Here is a 16,891-nt window from a genome sequence, read left to right on the forward strand (position 1 = left end):
ACAGGTGGGTGAAACTGTTGCCAAATCTGTCAGCCAGTAGGTTGGCCATTTCTTCAGATTCCATGTGAGTGGTGCTGTCAACTGTAAGTTTGGCACACAGCTGAGTATTTCCTTTGAGGTTTCAAATGTAGCTAAAGAACACCTTATGATTGTCTTTAGCTAGGGATGCTAATTTAGTCTTGTAACTAGCTTTAGAGGACTTTACAAGGTTTCTGATTTGCTTGTTTAGGCTGTGAAGAGTAATCTTCCTTTGCTGTGTATGTTCTTTCTTGTTCATAGATATCAGTTTCTTTCTTTTGTTATATAACTTATTTATACTTCCAGTCCACCAGTGTGGCTTGTTTTTGCAAGAGGACCCAGTTTTAGTCCTGAAAGTTACTGCTGATTCAATAAATTTGCTTAAGTGGCTATGTAGGGCATTTGTGTACTTCTCTGCATTGGAGTCATTGCTGCTTTGTTAGCAGGAACTTTAAAACCATTTATATCATCACTTAGGGGGCAACAGTTTGCTTTGGAGAAATTTTTATTTTTTTTGCTCCTGTGGGGGTTTCAGGTCTGAGTTTTACTTCAAATGAGACAGATTTATGGTCTGTCATAACTACGGACGGCAGCATACTGGGGGTAGTGCAGTAGCCCTTTCATATTAGTAAGTACTAAGTCTAGGACATTTGAGCCCCTTGTTGTAGTGCAGACTAATTGTTCCATTACATTTGAGTTAACAAAGTCCAGGAACCTCAGTGTAGTTGTGTTTGTGATCATGTAAGTTGCCCAGTTGATGGATGGGTAGCTGAAGTCTCCCATGACCAAGATGTTTAGCTGTATACTAAGCGATTCAAGCAAGTTCAAGTAGGCAGTGTGTTTTTCTTGGTTCATGGTCTAGGACCTATAGCTAGCTATGATGTGGGAGGGTGTTTTGCCTATAGTTATTTCGACCTAGAGTAGCTCAAGAGAGTTGTACTGTTTCACCAGTCGCGAGGTATATTTGGATTTAATGAAAATGGATACACTTCCACCTTTGGTTCTTTCATGCTCATTTTGGGGTCTGAACATGTGAAAGAAATTGTAGCCCTGCATGGCTGGGGCACTCTCTGTGGCTCTGAGCCAAGTTTCAGTGACTGCACAGACGTCATCATCTTCCAAGCTGAGAGTGCTTCCAGAGAGTACAGCTTACTGTTTAGGCTCCTAGCATTAAGCAGTATGTTTCTAGAGTATTTTTCTATGTCAGAAGTTTTGTTGTTTTGACATAGCCTAAAAAAAGCTCAATGGGGGAGGCAAGCATCTTTGCCAATATCCTAAAGCGTTGAGGAAACAGGGGAAGCCCATCTCTGGTGAAGCCTCAAGGATTGTCGAAAATGTCTTCCCAGGCAGACAGATATTGGATCCCCTTGCAGTGACACCAGAAGTTAGCCAATTGTTGAAATCAATCATTTTTTGTCTGTACTATGGCATCATCCTCGGTGAAGGTAGATTGCTGATTAGGGCTGCGGACATACCTGCCTGACACACGTAATCTGAGAGTCTGTCATGTCTCTATTCATTTAGTCCAGAGAGGTACATCTCAGATCATTCACTCCAGCATGTACTATGAAAGAGTCATAACAGTAATTGCTGCTGAGTGACTTGAGTACGTGCGTGACTTAGCAGATCCTGCCACATGACAGGCAGCTGACATGACTTTGTCCTTGTCCAGCCTGGTGAGAGGGATGTCTGTGTGTCTCACTATTGTCGCCTAGGATTAGAAAATTTGGTTTTGAAGTGTTTTGCATTAAGGGCTTGATTGCTGAGACTCTGTAATATTTGTTTTTATGAGTACTAGTAGATTCTGTTCATGTACCAGTATGTGAGGGTTGTCAGCTCTTGAGAGAGCTCTGGTCTTTTGTTTAGCTCTTGGTGAGTACTTTTGTATATGTGGGTTTATATTTCTTGACTTTATCTTGTGTAAGAGGAGAGGTTTGTGAGCTGACAACCTTTTTGATGTGTTGTTTATTGTTACATGAGAGGACTGATTCAAGTTCCATTGTATAGTGATATGTCTCGCATACTGTATTTGTTTGCTTTAGGAGCAGGTGATTATCAGCAAACATGAGGCAATTGCTACATTGCCTCAGGATGCGCATGTTAATTAGGATAGCTAGAGAAATGTTAGGAAACTGACTGTCCACAGCAGCAGGTAATTCCTGGTTTGTGGAGGATAAAAGATTAACTATTGCTCTGGAATTAGCAGGGGGACTTAAAATGATATTGGATTAGTGAAGAAAGTAGGGCGACACTACTCAGTGCTTAGCTGAACTGTTTGCAGTGCAGTAGTGCCCAACTGAGTTACCAGAAGAGGAGCAAGGAAGCCTGAGAGGGTTTTACTGAGTGGCGTTCAGGGAAAAAATGTGATTATATGCGTTTGCGTCTACACAAGGCACCAGTAACACCCATTGCGCAGTGCACAGCTACACACAAATATGGTGCTTAATTACAAATGAATTTAAATTGTTCTAACACAATCTGCCAATAGAAAAGCCCCTCACAGAGCCTTTATTCCAGCAATCTCCAACTCAGATGGGGCCTGAGCTACACACTTCTGCCACAAGGGTGCAGAGGGGCCCTCTTAATGTAAGATGGCTGTTTTTAGTGCTCAAGTGATATCAAACAGCTTAGATTCAGCAACTCTGAATCCAGCCTATGCTATTTCAGGGTTCCTGTCACGTAGTCGAACATTTACAATTTTGAACGACATATGGTCGAGACCATATGTTCGAATTTGTAAATGTTTGAGCATGTGAATGGAAATCTCCATAAGTGAAGGTTCCGATTCACTTCAATGTGGTGCGATCTCGGAGTTTGTATATTTAAGTAGCAGGGTGGGGGGTGCAGGGGGGCTTGCCCCCCTGCATACAGCAATTTTTATATTTGTCCATTGTGTTTTTATTTTTTTATAGCTAGTCGAAGTTCCGTAACTTCAGACATATGTGTTCGAACATATATCAGTTGAAGTTATGGCACTTCGACTACGTGATCTAGACCCCTATTTAAGGCAGATGAAGTAAAATATGAAAGTCCAGAATTAATTAGTCACAGCAGCAAAAACAGTATTTATTTGATTTTATTTTATTTCACATTTGTTGACCGGGATAGTCCGACTGGATGCATGTCCATTTTCAGTGGAGGCCCGGGGAGAAAAGCTCCAAGGGTAAGCAGATACAGCATTACATAATACCAGCATTACATATTACAAACAGACTGTTTACAGTGATTACATAAGTAAGCAAGTTAAACAAGTTCCACAGGTTAGAGTTAATCCCAAGCGTAAGTCAGGATTAAATTAAATTACACAGTAAACTGGTTAACAGATTTTTACACATTCTAGAGAGAGTTAGCCAGGCTTGATACATTGACATAGCTAGTTATGTGCCAAATGTTGTTTGAGTCTAGTTTTAAATTGACCTAAGGTAGAAAGTAAGGTAATATCAGCTGGAAGAGAGTTCCAGGGTCTATTTACAGAGTTTGCAAAGAGAGAGTCACCGGCTGTGTTATTAATTTTGCTAGTCTGAATTAGTAGTTTGTTAGAGGATCGAAGCGGTCTATGATTGTTATAGAGGGTGATAATATTTTTAAGTGCAGGAGTATTGTCCGGATTATAGAGGATTTTATAGGCCATAATCAGTTGGTTATACTGGATTAGGCTGGGTAGTTCAAGCCACCCAAGCTGATTTAGATTGATGCAATGGTGTGTCCTAAAAGGCAGCCCAGTGGCAAACCTGGCAATGTGGTTGTAGCAAATTGAGAGTTTGTTAAGGATAGTCTTGTTTAAATTCGAGAGTAGAGGGGTTGCATACAGAAAGGTTGAAAGAAGTGAGAGCGAGCTATGACAATTTTAGCTGGAGGGGTTAGGAAGGCTTTTATTCTGTAAAGTGACCCTAGACTTTATTGATGGTTTTGATAGTTTGGTTAACATGTAGGTCGAATTTTAGATTATTATCTATGATGACACCTAATAGTTTTGTAGTGGGGTCAGGGGAGATTATTGTGCCATCATCTGAATTTATGGTAAAGGTGAACGCGGTAGACCTACGTGTTGGTGAAAATAACAGCATTTTAGTTTTTTGGGGATTTAGGATCAGAAGACGTTCAGAAAGCCAGTTTTCTATTGCATTAAAGGTGGTCTGGGTAGCTGACCATAACTCTATTGGAGATGTGGCCAAGCAAATCAGAGTAGAGTCATCAGCATATTGGATACAGCTGACTTTTGGGATGACAGTATAAAGGTTGTCAATGAAGATGGAGAACAGCAAGGGCCCTAGTATAGAGACTTGTGGTACTCCAAGGGTGTTAGGTATAAGATTAGAGAGTTTGTTCTGCCAGAGGACAGCTTGCTGTCGACCATTCAGGTAGGATTGAAACCATTGAAGGGCTCTAGTATCTAGACAGAATGTTTGCAGGGTGTGGATTAAAAGTTGGTGATAAACCATATCGAATGCCTTGGAAAGATCCAAGAAGAGGGCTGAGGATATATAATTATTGCTGCGATTATGGTTTATGGTGTTGGTAAAGGCTAGGAGGGCTGAAGTAGTACTGTGATGAGGATGGAAGCCATGCTGAGTGTCTGCCATAAGGTGATTCTGGATTAGGTGGTGCATGAGTTGTCTATGAATACATTTTTCCATAATCTTTGCAAGTGGAGAGAGTATAGCTATTGGCTGAACGTAAGTAGGTTTCTAGGGGTGGTACTTTCAGGACCAGGGGAGCTAGGAGGTAGTTGGCTAGCTAGGGCTCATATTGTCTCAGTAAAGAATAAGTTAAAACTGTCAGAAATATTTTCAGGGGTTTTATCAATAGTAGCAGCAGGGATTGGGGCTGAAGTTTGTCCAGGATGTAGTAGATTATTTAAACCTGCCCAAAACATCTGAGGGTTATTTTGATTTACTGTCTGTAAATTACAGTAGTATTGTTTTTTGTCTTGTAAAATGGATTTTTTTTAGTTTCGTTCCATGATTGCCTGTATTTAATGTGATCTTGGGGGTCTTTAGAAGAATGCCATAAAGCCCATGCTTTGTTTCTAAGGGTAATTTTAAGTTTAGACTCTTTAGAAAGCCATGGCGCAGTTGTTGCCTTTGTTCTCTTTGAACGAACAGGTGCATGCAAATCAAGGATCTCAAGGAATTTGTTGTTAAAGTACGCTACTGCTTCCTTTAAGGGGAGGTATTTTAGAATAGACCAATTACATGAGTTTAGTTCTTGTTGGAATTTGGCAGGGTCAAAGTTTTTATTGTTTCTAACCTTTCTGAGTAAGGGTTGTTGGGAATTAATGGCTTTGTGCTTAATTACATATGTGAGAAGGTGATTGTTTAGGCCATCAGGGAGGCTACCAGAGGTGTACAGTTGGGGTATGACTATTTATGAGTACCCAGTCAAGTATGCTTTCTTTTTGGTTGGGTTTACCTATCCTGGTAGGGGTGGATATGATTTGTGTAAATGCATGCAGGTTAAATATGGGTGGTTGGGGATACAGAGGAACAGGTGCCCCAGTCTATGTTAAAGTCTCCAAGTAGTAGGGTTTCTTGGGGGTAATGACATGATATCCAGTGCAGGATATCTTCAAGTGTAGATATATTGTTAGCTGGGGGAATGTACATACAGATGATATTAATGCATTTATTTTTATTAAGTTCCAATTTGGTGGCAAGAATCTCTGAGTTATTAATCTGAGTTGGTTGTATTACATCTATGGTGACATTCAACTCAGATTTATAGAGTACAGCTATCCCACCCCCTTCCTGGAAGCACGATCCAGCCTGTGTATGTTGTACCCAGGTGGTAACACTTCATTGTCTGTAGTTCATTGTCTGTAGTGTTAGGTTTTAACCAGGTTTCAGATAAACAGAGAATCTCAGGGGAGTGGACATCCAGAAGTGCATGCAATTAATGTACCTTGTTATTAATGCTTCTAATATTGAGATGACAGGCTAGGAGAGAGTTAGTTGGCCTATTAATTGTACGTTTGTAGCTTAGATTGCAAGTTGAGGGGGTATGTGTAGCTGAAGTGGGTGGGCCAGGGTTGGGGTGAATATCACCACCAAGTATTAGGTTAAATCTATACTTGGTGATGAACTTCAGGAATTTGTTTATTATTTTGTGGCAGTGTTTGGATCTAGAGCTAATGTGCCTGGGGTAGAGATGTTGATAGACTGAACAAGATGTTGGATAGGACCTGGTACTGTAAGTATGGTTGAAGGTGGGAGGATTTACAGCCAGGGGGTGATAGTATGGCCTTTCGGCACCTGAAATCCCATGAGAAACTGGTTTTCATACAAGGTAAGGAGGTATGGTGTGAACAAGAGGGGTAGTGAAGAGGAGTATATCATTATTTGTGATTCAGCTAGTGAGTTAAGGAACTGTTTTACCTGGTGATGCAACACCAGAAGATAGAGTGGTGAGGTAAAGGTACTGGAAGGGGATGGGAGAATGCCAGATGAAAGCTAATAGGTGCTATTAAAATGTAGGTAGAAAAATGGGGGTGGGAGGAATTATCCCAGATGAAAGCAGATAAGATCTAGAAAGTGGGGGAGTGGTTATAGTACTTTAAATTTAGAGGTACTGGGGTGGGAGGGAATTGGGGGCATGAATGAAGCAACAGTTCAGAGAATACAGTACACAAGTGCATAACACAGGCTTAAATACTACTTATTTGTTGAAAATTTCAGTGAATGCCTTGGATACTCTTAGATGGACTTCAAATTTCTGGTTAATAATGCCATGCTCTGAGCAACTCTGGTAAAAAATCAGTTTGTTTGTTTTTTTTTTCCACCTGTTCTTCAGTACATATGTTCCCAAAGAGTGATAGAAAAAGTTCCCCCTTCTCAGATGGGGAAAAAGTTTTATTCAAGGATATTCCTAGTGCCAAAGAAAAAGAATGCTTGGAGACCAGTTCTGGATCTTTCTTTTTTAACCCCATTTGTGAAATTTCCCAAATTCAAAATGATGTCAGTTCACAATGTTACCTCTTCTTCCACTACAAATTTCCTGGTAACACTAGACTTAAAAGATGCTTATCATCACATCCCTATTCATCCAGACTTCAGATGTTTCTTAAGGTTTTGGGTGCCTAAATTATTGTCAACTCTCTGCCTTACCCTTTGGACTAGCGAGTGTTCGATACCCTTTGGACTAGCAAGAGTGTTCACAAGGTGTCTAACTCTAATTATAGCTGATTGCAGGTTACATAGTATCCACATTTTTCTACATTTAGATGACTTGTTTATCTTTGCAGAATCTTTTTTAAAATGTCAAGAATGTCTCTCTTAGGTGAGAGATCTCTTGCACAAGCTGGGATTCCAAGAAAATATTTAAAATTCTTTCTTTTCTCCCTCACACAGGACTGTGTTCCTGGGATGTCAACTAAACAAGTCAGTTCAAAGAGCTTTTATTCTATAGGACAAATTAGATCTTTAATTAGATCTGTTTCTAAGGTTTTCCCCTCAGACTTTGGTCACTATGAGGGAATAACTCAGGATTTATGATTTTCCTGATACCCCTGGAAAGAGTCCACGTAAGAAAGATACACTGATATCTGAAAAGTCTTTGGTCCCAGCATCAACACCCTTTATCTTTTCAGATCTCAGTACTGGGGTTTGTCTGAAGAGAAATATTTTGGTGGAGATAACATATATCCTTAAATCCAGGTAGCCCCTTCTCCCTCCCTGCTCCAAAGCAGTGAGTCACCACATACACTTTAGACTTTGCTTTGGGAGCAGTTTCAGGAGGGATACAAGTACACGGGGGTGTGGGACACAAAGGATAAATGTAAGCATATAAATATATAGGAAATGCTTGCCCTGATCAAGGCACTCAACTCTCTGGACCACCTTTGGTCCCTGGGACCTCTTCAAGTGGTTACAAGCAATACCACAGTCATGTGGTACATCAACAAGCAAGGGGGAACCAGGTTGAACTCCCTTTGCAGACTACCCATGTTAGCTTGTGATATAGGTTCACAGCACAGTCTCACTCTATAGGCATCCTACATTCCATCACAACAAAACTGTGTCGGAGACAAGCTAAGCAGGACCAGAGCAGACCCACATGAATGAAAACTAGATCAGGGGTCTTCCAAGATTTGATCCATTTGTGGGGAGTTCCTGAAGCAGACTTCTTTGCTTCCTCTCTGAACAATCAACTGACAAAATTCTGTTTCAGGACTCCATGCAAGAAGGCCTGAAAGACAGATTCCTTTTCTTTTCTTTGGACAGTAATGTTCCCATATGCCTTTCCACCCTTTCCACTAATATCGAGTGTATTTCTGAAGATTTAGAAGGAATCCCCAGAGATCATTGTGGTGACTCCCTTCTGGCTCAGGCAACCATGGTTCTCTCTTCTTTTGGAAGTGACCAGGAGCAATTACCACAACTTCCTCACAGAATGGATCTACTCACACAATAATAGGGGTTTTTGATACACCCATCAATCATCTTCAAATGACTGCTTGGATGACAAGTTCTTCCCTTTAGACACCTGCTTTCTGAGGATGTGCAGCAGGTATTAATGGAGACAAGAAACCTTGCTACAAGAAAATTATATATTAGCAAATGGAAAATGTTTTCTAGTTTGTGCCAGCAACATAACCAGCACCCATTCAGGGCTAGTTGTTATCTGGTTTTACAATATTTGTGTGAGTTACTATCCTATGGCCTTTCTTATTCCTCTGTCAAGGTTCATTTATTGGCCATTCCAGCATGTCTGCCCATGGATCCTCCTTCTTCAAGGGCAGTCTCATGTCAAAATGTTCTTGAAAGGTGTTTTGCATAAGAGCCCTCCAAGTAAACCAGTGGCCCATCCTTGGGATCTGAATTTTGTGTTAGTGAAGCTAACACTCCGTTTGAACCAGCTAATCCAGCTGACTTGAGGTTCTTAACATGCAAAACAGTTTTACTGATTGCTGTTACCTTTGCAAGAATGATGTCTGAGTTGCAAGCTGTTTGAGTGAGTCAACCATATTTAATTTTCCAAAGGGACACGGTCTTTGAGAACTAATCCTTCTTTTATGCCTAAAGTGGTATGCAAGTTTACTTTAAGCCAAACTATCCATCTCCCCATTTTCTTTTGTGAACCTAAAACTGAAAGAGAAAGGATACTCCATACCTTGATGTCCACAGACAACTCTGATACTATTCTGATAGAACTAAACCTTTTAAATCTTTGGATCAATTTTTCCATTTCTTATGAAGGTAAGTAGAAGGGACAACCTGTGTCAAAACAGACTATTTCTAAATGGTTGTCTAAGGGTGCTACTATTGTTATACTCACCATGGCAAATCTATTCCCGGCAGGGTCAAGGCCCACTCTACAAGAGTCTTGGCTTCATCTGTGGCTTTTTTCGGATTGGATTCCAGAAGGAACTACTTGGTCCTCTGTATATACTTTTACAAAGCACTGTAAGCTTGATTCCTTCTGTAGATCTAGATCAAGCTTTGGTAGGACCATTCTCTCAGGGGCTCCTAGACCCTTTTCCTTCCACCCCCTAGATATAGTTAGCTATGGAAATCTACCCATACAGCTAACGCTACTGGAGCAATGATCAATTTGAAGAACATGGTTCAGTTGTGTAAGTTGAACTTAACGTAACAGTAGATGATGGAATTATCATTCCTGCACTAACTGCTTCCTTCCCCTTTGTTTTTTGATGTTTTTTTTTTTTTTTTTTTTTATGCCAGGGTGCGGACATTTTTTTTTATTCCTAGCACTGTCCTTAAATGGCTCAGCCTCCCTCTCTTTGCCAGCAAGAAAGCTCTGAAGGGCTTTGAGCCCGTCAGCTCAGCTGGAGTTGCCGGACAGTTTGGGAGCATGGAGAGTGTCCTGAAGCATGGGAAGCTGGCCAGCTATTATTTCCTTGGTAGGATATATAGCTAAGGCTACTGCAGCAGCAATCATTCAAAATTTAACTGTACTTTCTTATTTTCACTGCAAAAATCATGACAAGGGAATTCAAGAGTATGAAAACGTCAAATCCACAAGCCTAAACATTATAGATAAATTGACAAGTAATGTGAGAGATTTATTCAGATCAAGATTGCAGCACAGGCATTTATTAAATAACAAAGAATATAGTTGTTGCACAAATGCCTGTTTAAACTATTAGAAAAGAACATCCTGAAGTACTCAAATGCTGAAATTAACATATGCATATGAACACAATATTTGTAAAGAATTGGCTCCAGATTCATCAGTATTGATAGAGCACTACCCTGGTAAACGAATATAAATGAATAAATAAACGGGGAAAGACTAAACAGTCCAGTTTTATATTCATTATATCACTATGATCTGATGATCCTAAGGCTATATACTGCACATGGTGCAGTAAACTATGGAAAATGTACAAGCATTCTATTGCCCTATCATAATAAGCAGAGTTACAGTATATTGATAGGAAATGAACAATCACATTTTCCACTTTTGGTAGTACTGAATAATCTAGCAGTGCCTGTACTTGGATCAGTGCTACAGTACTATTCACCTACCCATCTGGATCTTACAAATGAATGGTGCTAACTCTCTTTTTAAATGACTATTAATGCCATCACTGTATTACAGGTGCATTTCAGTCAGAAGTAGATGAACACCTATCTATTTGTATAGTCACTGTTAACACTTCTCAGTCAGAAGTAGATGGGCATATATCTATATGTATAATCACTGCTAACACTTCTCAGTCAGAAGTAGATGAACAGCTATCTATGTGTATAATCACTGCTAACACTTCTCAGTCAGAAGTAGATGAATATCTATGTGTATAAGCACAAACACATCTCAGTCAGAAGTAGATGAACATCTGTCTATGTGTATAATCACTGCTAACACTTCTCAGTCAGAAGTAGATAAACATCTTATTCTATCTGTGCGTATAAGCACTGCTAACACTTCTCAGTCAGAAGTAGATGAACATCTATCTATGTATATAAGCAGTGCTAACACTTCTTTGTCAGCTGACAAGCAGTGCTTTAATCAAGCTGGCTTGACTTCCCTCCATGAGAAGGGATTCCCTTATCTGTTCAGAATCTCAGAAAGTTTCAGCCTACAATTTTAAATCCTTACATCAAGAAGGCATTACTTCTGGCTATTCAGTATATTACTACTATGTTCTCATGACATCTATCCATTGGGTTTTAGCTGGCACTGAACTCAGGTTTACTCAGCTCTCCAAATACTTAATAACTAAATTCATTCATTTTCGGAAACATTGTTTACTCATGGCCATGGGGGAGCCAGAGCTAATCCAAACAAGAAAAGGGCGTAATGCATCAAATCAGTCCTGAACATGATGTCAGTCCGTCATAGATTTACAGCTAAGTGAAATAGCTAAATAAATAAAATATACAGGAAACTAGAATTGTTCCAAAATGAGAACCATACATACTGTAACATTGGGACAAAAAGAAAATGTACTTAGAAGCAGAATTATCTTTTTACTGGCTATTTTGGCCATGTATGTAATCAGCAATGACTTCCAAACCATAAAGTATTTAACATAACACCAGAAGCACTTGTATTAAGTCACCAATTATTATATTTTAGGTTTATTTTTTCTGAGCATCCATCTTACACTGTGAATCTGGACTTGATCAGTTAACATAAATATTCTGTGTGCTGAATCTATGATAGCTCTGGAGTTGTTACTCACATTTCAGAGAAGCTACAGTACACACTTGTAAATGCAATAGAATGCTTTTCTTACAAAACAACTAAAGCCACAGAGCACATAGACCAGTTCAGAAAATGATGTAAATGCGATCAGAGGATTGCTGTAAAAACACTGCTGCACAACACAAGTCTGTGAACTATCAGTGCTAAGTACTTACGCTTAGAAAATAGTAACGTCCATAGAGCTGAAGGAATGACATCGTGTTACAACAAAGCAATGCAACATTCACTTAAAATGACTATAAATATGTGCACTAATAAATGGAGGGATTCAACCTCTTCATGAAAAAATGCATCACGAGGGAAGTCATAGAGTTATATAGGAACTTTGGAGCACAGTCTGATACCACAAGAGTATATGTGTTCTTACTAAACAATGTATAAAAAAGTAGAACTGTCTCCAGATAGAAAATCAATAGAAAACAGTTGTTTGGCTCCTTTCCCAGATATTATATGCCTTCAAATACTAATGGTGTTTTCCTAGCAGTCCCACTGTGACCCCCACAAAGATTATATTAAATGCTAAACTACGTATTTCTTAATATTAAATGCATTTCTTTTGACCAGATGTGCACATATATTTTATGATTTAAACACAGAGCAATAAACAGCAGTTTTCACAATGGCATCCTTAGCCTTTCCTCCGTACAATGATTTCTGCTATACATCTAGGAACAGAAGATTTACTAATAGGTCATCATTAACCAGTATACCTAATCAAATAGCTGGTGGGCAGAAACTGGGTGACTGGGGAGTTGAAAAACAATGTAAAAATGTTCTTGGAGACAATAAGGTAAGCAGAAGGAGTGTTCCGCAGTGTACACATTAAATTAAGTTTCCTAATCTTACTGTACCAGATGTTTCATACATTGCATCAGTTAGACCTGCATCTAAATCCGACTTCAGACCAGTGACAACTGAAGTACCACAGGATTCAGTCCTGGGTCCTCTCCTGTTTGTATCTACTTCTCTGAAGTACAGGCTAACACACAGGGTCTTTGGCTAGCAAAGTTTGCAGATGACTGCAAACTAGGAGCCATAATCGAAACTCCTAATGATGTGGACATCCTACAAAAGGGCCTCACTGAGACAGATGCCTGGTGTCAAAGCCATGGCCTCAATCTCAGTGCCAAAAAGTGCATTGTCATCCCCTTTGGTAAAAATTCTGGACCCATGAACTATCACATAGGTGGTAGTCTACTTAACACCAAAAGTGTGATAAGAGACCTTGGGACACAGTTGGACAGTAGTCTCTCCTTTGATAATCACATTGCTACAGTAGTCAGGAAATCCTTCTACATGGCACACCTCATCACAAAAGGTTTCTCATCCAGGAATAAAAGAGGTCATTGTTCCCCTCTATTCATCACTCATTAGACCCACTATAGAGTACAACGCCCCTTTTGGTATGTACCTCACAAGACATCTACAAAAACTGGAAAGGCCGCAGAAATACCTCACCAAGATGATTACCGGCCTGAAACAGATGCCCTACACAGACAGTCTCAAAAAACTCCAGCTTTACTCCGTCGCATATCACCTACTCAGAGGCAATCTCTGCCTAACATACAAAGCTATGTCAAACCCAGAGCTGATGGACATGCTCCACTTAAAGAAATCCCAAATCCCTCCGAGGTACATGCTTTAAGGACCTAAACCTGGTCACCACAATAAACAGAACATGCTGGAGGGATAGATTCCTGTCCCAGAGACTCCCCATACTCTGGAACAAACTACCTATCTATATCAAACAAAGCTCCTCATTAGCACTTGATAATTGGATGGGAAATAGGAAATTCACCCTGAGGATCACTTCTGTAGCTCTACTCGACAGTGGCACAGGAAAATAATTTTCTTGGATGGCAAAAGCCAGGGTACCTTTTTGGCTAGGCTTATATAGGCCCTAGGGCCAATAGCCTAGAACCTACCTATGAACCTATATGTTCCATTTATCTAGTTTTCCTGTTCTTTAGCATGAGCTACTGTTGATTTCATTGGGATGTGGTAATAATAATATTTGTGTAAGCTGCGTATTGAAAGGGCTTACATAGTTTCAGTTGATTATATGAATGGGCTCTCCCATAGGTTGCTTTCTAAATTCAGTATTTATGATTACCTTTTTAAAGGGTAATCACCATGTGTTAGGCTATGTTAGTCTGATAGTTTAGTTATAATTTTTCAGGTAGTCTAATCTTATTTGGTTTTGTTATCAAGAAATTAGTCCATTTTGCAAGTAATGATGTTTTCTGATTGAATGGTTTAGTCTTATTTTTATTCTATTTTCATTAGTTTTAGTATTATTTTCCATTACATCAAGGTCATATTTGGTTTAGTGGGGTTTAATTTGGGGGGGTGGAAGTTTCTTGAGGGTAAATGTTTATTTGGTATGTGTTCCTTTTTTACTTTATTTGGTCTGAGATACACTGTTAGAGTGGGGGGTGATTGTCTGAAGATGGTTGATATCATGCACAAGATAGCAATAAACATTTTTATTTTGAACATAGGATGGAGATGAATAAAAATATCTACAGACTGATAAATACATTTGTCATACTTTTTATCAAGTTATTTTAGGACAAATATGAGATACAGAATATAGATATTTTTATGTATCACTATTCTGTCATCAGGAATTCTCCCACTCTATGCCCATCATCTACCACTCAAACACCATAACCAATCAGTAATTCAGCACCAGTCTTACTTAAAGAAAACAAATTTCACACACTGCAATACAGAAAAATCTCACTCAAACAACAGAAAAGCCATTATATCTCCATAACTGATACATAGAAATGACTTTTAACACAATTAGATTGAAATAGGCAACATAAAATCACAAAAAGTAACAGAAAATCACAGCAGCAACTAAATAATTGAAAACAGTATTACTGACAAAACTGACCTAATTTTAAATAACAAATTAAATATGATTAAAATCTCTAAAACTCTGGCTAAACATTTAAAGTAACTTATCTGATCTTAATCCTCACTGCACTACTAAAATAATGCCACAAACTTGCCTGACACTATAAAAAAGTTAAATTACACCAGAAGTACAATGGAAAAGTATCCAAGAGACACCCAGTTCATAAAACCTACAGAAACTATATAAAACCACCTTTAGTAGACAGCATCTTATGTAAATACTGCATCATCCTGAAGAGAAAGAGACAGAGACAGAGAGAGTGAAAGAGAGTCATTTAATAAATAAATAAAATGTATAGGGTTGCTTTTTGTGATACATGAAATACCTTCAGCTATAGGATTAGGGAAATTGACTCCATGACTAGTGATTTCACCCAAATTGGTTCCCTAAAGCTGCAGTAGAAGACATAGCCACCCTTCAGACCCCCCACACTGTACATTGGCACAAGAGATTTGAGTAACACATGACATAAGGGAGATGCCTACTGCATTATAAATACTTCTTACCTCGTCCATACTGATTTGCTCTGTACACACTGCCTACATTAACTCGTGGCTGTTGAGGTGGCTGCTCTTCTGTTGTTGCCATATTGGGGTCAGAATTGCTTGGTGGGAAAAATGCGCCCCTTCTTGGAGCAGGGTACACTTCCTGACCAGGAAAGGGCATATAAGGTTCTACCGGTCGAGATGGAACATAGGGCTCTGCTGGCACATATCTAAAAGGTGGCTGAGGCTGGAATGCTGTGCCGGTCCCCATTCCTGTCCCAGTGCCCACTGGTAAGTCTGGAGCAACTGCAACTGTGCCCAGTGAAGGGTTTCCTTCACCCAGTCCAGGGCGGTGCTGGGACACTTCTGTATCAAGACGTGCCTGATCTCTGACATCATTAAAAAGACTGTGAGTGTACCTCCGATCCAGTGCATCCTGTGCTGGTGGCTGTTGTGGTGCTGGAACATATTGTCTCTCCATAAATGGATAATTGCCTGAGGGTCTATTGGGAAATGTTTCATCACCAAAGCTATTATACCTTGTCCGTGACTGATAACTACCACCACCAGTGCCCACCGAACTTTGAAAGAATGGTGGCTGCCCTTCTTCATAACCTCTTTGGGGTTGGTAGTCATAAGGATCATAAGGATAAACAGGCGGGGCTTGGGGATTCTGTGGAAAAGGTGGCTGTCCAAAAGGTGGCTGTGGAAAAGTGGAGGAAGCACTTGAAAACTGGCTTTGTCTACTGGATGTGGCTGGTCTGAAGCGTGTGTTTGGTACATCTCCAGTTGTCCCCTGTCTCCAGTTATCTGGTACCAAGCCAAAGCCAAATGGGTGACGTGTCTGACCCCGTATTGTTTCAGAGTTTCCCCTAGCAGGTATAGAAGGGGCTTGCCTCCTGGTGTTTCCACTGCCTCTCTGCCCCTCATTTCTTGCAGAATCCTCAAGCAAAACTGTTGGGTTTGTATTTATTCTGGATTGTCTAGCTGGAATGTACTCTGATCCTGTGTTCAGAAGGCTGTAAATTCGTCCATTGTTTTCCCACTGAATTCTCTGCCTCCATGGGCTACTTTCTGATGTCTCCCTCTGTGCATGGACCACAAAGATTTCTCCAGTCCATACTAGTGTCAGCCAGACCCCAACACTGAAGCTCATGATTTTAGAATAAAAACAAGATATATTAAACAAAAAAACAGTTAAGAAAATTGTTCAGCTTGTGTCTGTTACAGTCAGAGAGCTGGCTGACTTTGCCAGAAACTTTGTGTGTATGTTTTACTAACACCACATTTATTTGGAATTTGATCTGCAGCACTGATGTTTTCTTCCAGGCATGCTGTAACAGAAATAATCCAGTAAGTATTTTTTTTTCTGAAGATGAGAGTAAAAGTCTCTTGGAGGATTATAGCCAATGAAAATATGGTTCCTGAGGTTTGGCTTGCCTTTTTACACTGCTCCACGATCTGCTGAACAAGTAATGTTAGGTACCCTGCAAGCTGAAAGTTTTTTCCCTTTCGCTCTCTTGTGAATGAATGGTAACAGTCAGAGAAATATTTGACCAACAAAAAAAAAAAAAAAAAGTTTGGGATTCTTAGGATTCTGCCAGGTCCTAGAATCCCTGAGGTTTAGTCTTACATAGGGCTTTCTGCTTGTCTGCAAGTGCTTTCTGTGAACACTGCACATGACTGCTAACTTCTCTATCCCATTTTTCATTGTACTTTAGTACTTTTCACCTTTATAAGGGAGAAGCTGCATAAAAATCAGTGTAAGCAAACTCATGTGTGAACTCTCTTT

General features: G+C 39.8%; 1 protein-coding gene across 2 annotated transcripts in view; it reads right to left on the minus strand.

Moving 5' to 3' along the window:
* The window catches only part of LOXL1 (lysyl oxidase like 1), a 395,821-nt gene extending 379,184 nt beyond the window's left edge, over positions 1-16,637 (minus strand). For both annotated transcript variants that reach the window (XM_044077551.1, XM_044077552.1), the window contains exon 1: positions 15,121-16,637. In XM_044077551.1, the coding sequence (XP_043933486.1) occupies positions 15,121-16,255 (1,135 nt within the window). In that variant the 5' untranslated portion in view covers positions 16,256-16,637. The remainder of the gene's footprint in view (positions 1-15,120) is intronic.
* Between the last annotated feature and the right edge of the window lie 254 nt (positions 16,638-16,891).

Source organism: Protopterus annectens, chromosome 7.part0, assembly GCF_019279795.1.
Source record: "Protopterus annectens isolate FY-2018-M chromosome 7.part0, PAN1.0, whole genome shotgun sequence".
Classification (NCBI taxonomy): Eukaryota; Metazoa; Chordata; order Ceratodontiformes; family Protopteridae; genus Protopterus; species Protopterus annectens.